This window comes from Crocodylus porosus, unplaced genomic scaffold, assembly GCF_001723895.1.
Source record: "Crocodylus porosus isolate Cpor-Errol unplaced genomic scaffold, CroPor_comp1, whole genome shotgun sequence".
Taxonomy (NCBI): Eukaryota; Metazoa; Chordata; order Crocodylia; family Crocodylidae; genus Crocodylus; species Crocodylus porosus.
Window position 1 is genome coordinate 5,493,841 of NW_017728944.1, and position 6,090 is coordinate 5,499,930.

At 49.4% G+C, this 6,090-nt stretch overlaps 1 protein-coding gene across 1 annotated transcript in view; it reads right to left on the reverse strand.

The window, feature by feature from the left end:
• Positions 1-30: 30 nt before the first annotated feature.
• Positions 31-6,090, reverse strand: part of LOC109320414 — a 20,575-nt gene continuing 14,515 nt past the window's right edge. Inside the window, exons 8-15 of the mRNA XM_019550506.1 lie at positions 5,611-5,890; positions 5,180-5,336; positions 4,930-5,046; positions 2,903-3,033; positions 2,391-2,457; positions 2,092-2,183; positions 1,048-1,102; positions 31-159 (exon numbers count right to left, since the gene is read on the reverse strand). Of these exons, the coding sequence (XP_019406051.1) occupies positions 61-159; positions 1,048-1,102; positions 2,092-2,183; positions 2,391-2,457; positions 2,903-3,033; positions 4,930-5,046; positions 5,180-5,336; positions 5,611-5,890 (998 nt within the window). The 3' untranslated portion in view covers positions 31-60. The remainder of the gene's footprint in view (positions 160-1,047; positions 1,103-2,091; positions 2,184-2,390; positions 2,458-2,902; positions 3,034-4,929; positions 5,047-5,179; positions 5,337-5,610; positions 5,891-6,090) is intronic.

Consider the following 6,090-nt stretch of genomic DNA (forward strand, 5'->3'; position numbering starts at 1 on the left):
GACAGGAATTTGGCTTCCTTTTCCTAACAACAGTTCTAACTTAATGAAGGTCACAACAATTTACCTGGGACCTAAATTCTCAACTATTTCGATAGGCCCAGCCAGGAGGAAGAGGCCAGCTTCTTTCTCATCTCCCACAGTCAGGAACAGCAGGGTTTCCTGTGAAAAGAGGGCAACAGAATGATTCTGCTCCACAACATTTCAGCACCCTAACACCAGAGCAGCAAGCAGGCAAGTCCCACATGTGCAAGCGAGTAACTGTCATTTTTGTCTTGCTGTAATTGGATGGCAAGATGATTTCTGGGGGGTCTCATTCCCTTAGTGGAGTAGAAGAGCTTTGTGCTTTTCATTCCAGGTCAACTTCCCACTTGGTTCTGGGGCACAGAAATTTATTATGGGAGTTGGGGAACACTGACAGTGTGGGATCCAAGTCAAACGGGCTATAGGGTCTCCGTGGGCACATCTACACATCACTGTATGGCAGGCTATGGCGATGTGGCAATCATGCAGGTCTACACCTGATCACCAGCTACATGCTCCCCCAGTATAGTGCGCCACTATAGTGACATAGCTGGGAAATCTACCCATCCACAGCACACACAGCACAGTAACAGCCCATAGTATGCCGTGCTTTAGTACTTCCAAAAGGAAGTACTAATAAAGCATGGTGCTGTAGCAACGTCACCATACAGCAACATGTAGACACACCCTGTGTAACTCTAAGGGTGACAAAAGCCTTCAGCCCATTGAAACATTTCCATGTTCACTTCTACCTGGCTGCTGGCAAGATCTACAGAAAGAAACCATGGAAAATGAGTTTCCATCTTCCAGCAAGGAAGTGGTGGTCCACCAGATCATGGTTGTCATAAGCCTGGGGGGGGGGCGGGGAAAGCATGATCAGCTCTGGCCTGTGCTGCAGCATCTTTAATGGATAAAGAAATCTGTTTCTGTGCGAATCTGTAGCAGGGACTGGTTGGGTTCCTATGTGGTAGCAAACACTATGGAGCCCTAGGCCAGGCTGAGGTACCAGCAACATAGAATACTCACATCCATCCCAATCTCATTAGCAATGATGTTCATGAACTCAGTGTCACCATCTTTCCTGTGGAAAATAAAAGCATTTTGGAGATTCCATGGTATAAAGGATCCAACTAACACTGAAAACCTGCCCAGGAGTCCCAAACTGACTAGACAGCATCAGTGGCTGCGACTGTCCTGGCATGGCTTTTGCTGATTTTTAGTGTGTTCCCTCCTGGTGGCTTTCAGACTGTCAGGGAACCAACACCCAGATTCTGCATGAATGAACTGCTCCTGAAAGCCACAGCTTTGGCTTCTCAACATCAGACTTGTAATGTCTGAAGCAAAACCTTCAGGATTTCCAACCAGTGTGAGTTATGATTCTTAAAGTGCTTCTTGTTTAGCAGAGACCTCTTCAATTTTACTGGAAATGCTTTGGGCAGAGAGAGATCAGACAGATAAATGCATTGTTCAGCTACAAAACCATCAGAATCCAAACAACTGCAATACAGTCTTGTTATATTACAAGCCCTTTCAGCAGACCCAGACAGAGCTCATCCAAAAGTCTGGTTACCTTTTTTATCTTCTCCCTTATGTAGCAGTGGTGTTGTGGTAAAAAGCCTTGAATGGGATGCAGTTACCACACATTATATGCATGCCCACAACTGCAGGGGAATGGGATTTATAACGTGGGGCAGGGGTACTTAACACCCAGCCAGCAGGCCAGACCTGGTCCTCAGCCCGTTGTCATCTGGCTCATCTGGAGTCCTACAGGCCACGGCACCACATGCTAGAACCAGCACACAGGGCAGCACAGACCCCAATCCCATCATGTGGGGCCAGGCAGAGGAGGCACACAGGGCTGGGCAGGGGCATGTGGTTCGAAGTCCCCGATCTAAGCACACAGGGCCAGGCAGGGGCAGTGCAGTCTGGATCTAGGTGCCTGGGTCCAATCTTGGGATGCAGAGTCCAGTCCAACCCATGGACAAGCTCTACGTCATTCATTTAGCCCATGGGGCCAAAAGGTTGAGCACCACTGACCCAGCAGGCCCATTCCTATCTATAATGCCTTACCTGTGTAATACAAACAGCTGGCCTCGATTCGGGTTGCTTTTGAAGCTCTGGGCTGTCAAAACAGCTAGATCTCTAAGCAGGTTCAAGTTGTTCTGAAAGGAAAGAACATTCTTGTGTTGTAGACAAGGTTTGAAATGGGTGCCCTAAGGCAGTAGGGGCCACAATATTCATAGCCTCCAGTTCGTTAAGAAAGAGTCTAAGAGTCAATTCTAACTAATGAAAATTATTCAGAACACCACTGTGAAGGCACAAGCCCTTGAAAAAGTAACCACAGTCTGTTTTACTGGGTTCAGCTGTACCTTCTGAAGCATCTTCACAGAATTCTGCAGCCTCTTCACAGCTTCCACATGTTCCTCTGGCCCATTCCTGAAAGAGTAAGGCACAGCTTAGGGGCTGTTAATGCACTGTCCAAAAAGAGCTCCACTGATGGGAGCCACAGGATAGACCAAAATGTATAAGCTACTCTAGGACTTGCAATTTCATATAGCAACCCAGGATCCAAAGCCCTGAACCCTACAGCAGCTGCAAGGCCAGGGAAGAGTTAACTTTGCCTGGACAGCTACAAATCACACCTCGTCCAGCAGTAGTGTCCTACCCCAACTCTGTCCCACAGGGCAGGATGCTTGAGCCCCTCTGCCTCCATTCCAGCAACTCCCTTTACTGAGGGCTTGCTTGCCACACAGAGCAGCTGCCCGTGCAACACATGTCATATAGGTGGGCCATCTCTGCTCTAAGGCCGTGTGCCATCTCTTCGTGAGAGAAGGATCAACAAGGCTGAAAGAGGGAGAGAAAAGGGAAAGGGTATTATTACTTGAGCAGTGAAGTGAGAGTCTTCTCAGTGCTATGACTCCGTTCAACAGACTTCAGTACTCGATTCCCCACCAGGAAAACCAAGTTTGTTTTGTTCTTTTTTCCTTTTTCTGTGCCAAGCAGTTTAATAACCTTATAGAGAAAAAAGCAGGATCCTAATCATGGAAGTACTACGAAGTTTTAAAGAGACACGCAACTGACATCACAACAAGATGCAAGTGAACATCTACACTCGATCATCAAGCCTGAACCATTAATATCACCCTTAAGAAACACAGGGAAAAATGGAAGCAGATTAATTACATTAATAAACCATGGGCCAGCACCTGGATGTGGTGCTTAAACCAACCACGTATGGCCTAATATCTAGGGCCCTGAGAAAATTGTGATTTCACAGACTGAATGAAAACTGCAAAATTCAGACCACACAGTGATTTTTAAGGGGTGTGAGCACAGGCAACGAAAGGCCAGAGCTAATGGGCTTAGCCCCCTCAAATGCAGGGCAGCCCAAGCGTGGGCTGGCACACACAGAGAGACACGGAGCCTGCATGCAGCCAGGATCGCAACCAGAAGGCATACGGAACACTGCCTACCACAGCAGGTAAGCTGGGGGAGGGATGTGGGTGGGCACAGATTGAGGACCCCAGAGAGGGAAGGAGTGGGGCAGGGGTGAGCGGGGCCCTGGGACAGGTTATGGGATGCCCGGAGCCCGGGTAGCTCGTCCAGGGTGTGGGGGGGCTCCCACCACTGCATGCACCTCAGGAGAGGCCCAGGGGGCACATGCCTCCCAGATCTGTGCATGGAGTAGAGGTGAACTGGGCTCTGTGTCCCACTGTCCCTGCCCTCAGAGAGGCGTAATACCATGTACCTGCCACTGCCATCTCCTGGAGCCAGCTTCCAGGGAAGGGGCAGTAGGGCAAAGAGCCCAGCCCACAGCGGGCAGTCCGTCTCTGCCCCACACAGATCCAGGGAGGCACATGGTCCCCAAACCTCTCCAGAGGCGTGTGCAGCACCAGAACCCCCCCGCTGTGCCCCTGGACAAGCCGCCCAGGCTCTGGGCATCCCATGACCCATCTCGGGGCTCACCTTTGGGCCCCCCTCAGCCCAGCCCCTGCTCTACTCCCTCTCCTCCATCCCTCCCTGTGGGGGCCTCAATTTGCCCCCCCACCTCAACCCTTCTCCAACTTACCTGCTGTGGTGGACAGTGCTCTGCATGCCATCTGGCTGCAATCCTGGCTGTGTCTGTTTGTGCATGCCCCTCCCCCGCAGCCTCCCAGAGCCCACACCTGGGCTGCCCCACAGTCCTCTGCATTGCCACACGTTCAAGGGGGCTAAGCCTCATTAGCCCCAGCCTTCTGCTGCCTATGGCTGTGTGCCTGCCTGCTGCACATGCACAGGTACAGTGTCTTTTTTCAAGGAATATTCACGGAACTACCAGGACCCAATAGCCAAGATCAATGGTAGTATTCTGAATATTCCGTGAAAAATTATATTCTACCCCAACACGTGCCACGAATGTGACAAGAAACCCATGATGTTCTTAGGGCCCTACTAATATCTAGTAATTTCACAGCAGTAACAAAGTAGCTGTGCAAACTAGAAAACAAGAGTTATTTATTTCAAACTGTTTCCTCAAAAGGACCATAAGCACAAAAATGCCTAGACAGCGCTAAAATTTTTTATCTTCACCTACTTCTCCACGAACCAAGTAGAGGATTCCTCATTCATGGCAAACCACAAAAATGCCACAGAACTCCATGACTTTCCAGTCCACTGGAAACAAACCTCCTGCTAGCTAGGGTGTCAGCAGTTTGGAAGATCTTTTGCTGCCACACAGAATACCCAAGTCCTACATGGAAAAGACAAAAGACTGGGGCCTCGACAGGGGTTGCATGGCTGTTCCCCTATGCCCTCTGATACTCAGTTAGGCTTCTCCTACTAACTCAGAAAATGTGTAGGTAGATCCTTGATCTTTCTGTACCCGGCATTCTGTGTATTGGGTGAAGGCAGAAGCTGGGGAGCTCTTACCTGCAATTGGCTTAAGTTAGAAACGTGAGTTCCACAGCACATGTTGTCATCTATATCCTCAATGCTCACAATTCGCACTGGCCCTGCGTGGTCATCTGGCAAACCACGGGTTCTCACCTACCAAGAGAAGGAGAAAGGTATGCATAGCAACGAGAACTCTCTGGGACAAACAAGAGATGAGGCAGGACACTGCCTCTGCCCCACGCAGCTCTGGACTAGATTTCAGCTACCAGCCTCCAGTGCCACTCACCATTTCCACCTCTGGGTCACCATCAGAGAACTCCTTCACTGTCACAGGAATATGGGCCCGTACCTTCTCATTCACATTCTCCTCTAGAGCTACCACTTGCTCCCTTGTCATTGAAGGTGTGTCCAGTTCTATGACACTTCGCTGACGGCCCAGCTCCCTGCAGGGACAGCAAACATCAATCATGCCTGCCCATAAACATAACAGAGATAAGCTGGAAGCTTCCTGTTCAGCACCAAGTGCCATGCAGGAGAATGATGCAGAAACTGAGTTTCAGTGCACTAAGCCCTTCCCTCTCACTTTACACAGATTGTCCTCAGCTTGGCTGCCCATCGCAGGCCCTCTGTGCTGAATGGGATGGCTAGGGCTCAGCATAATGACAGAAACAAACAAGCTTTGGGAGTGACGTTAAAAGGAATTAATTCCCAGCTCACCATGAGGTGGTTTTGAATCCAAACATCAGATCTGCAATGGCAGTGATGAGGTGCTGCCCTGGAAAAGAAGCAAGCAACAGCTCTGAGTTGTACTGCATGCAGGTGGTAAGGCATTCAATTAAAACGTGTGTTTCTTGTGTTAAGTCTCCTTGGCCTTTGCAAATGCACAAGAGCATATGCGTGTGCAGAGCTCTGCTCACTGCCCAGAAGCACACGCACAAGGCACAGCTCACCCAGCCAGCCCCAAGAACCACAGAATATGGCAGGTAGTTTGGAGGAGCTCAAAGCAGACTACACATTTCTGCTCCGAATCCATAAATATTATGCTTACTTGTGAACCTCATTTGAAGGACATTTGCTACCCTTTACTATATTTATCATTCACATTCTTTACTATTCATTCCACCCAGGAAGAGCACACACCAACTGCAGAGACTTCCTCAGCTGGACAAAGGGTTTTTAAACCCAAAAGTTTGCTAA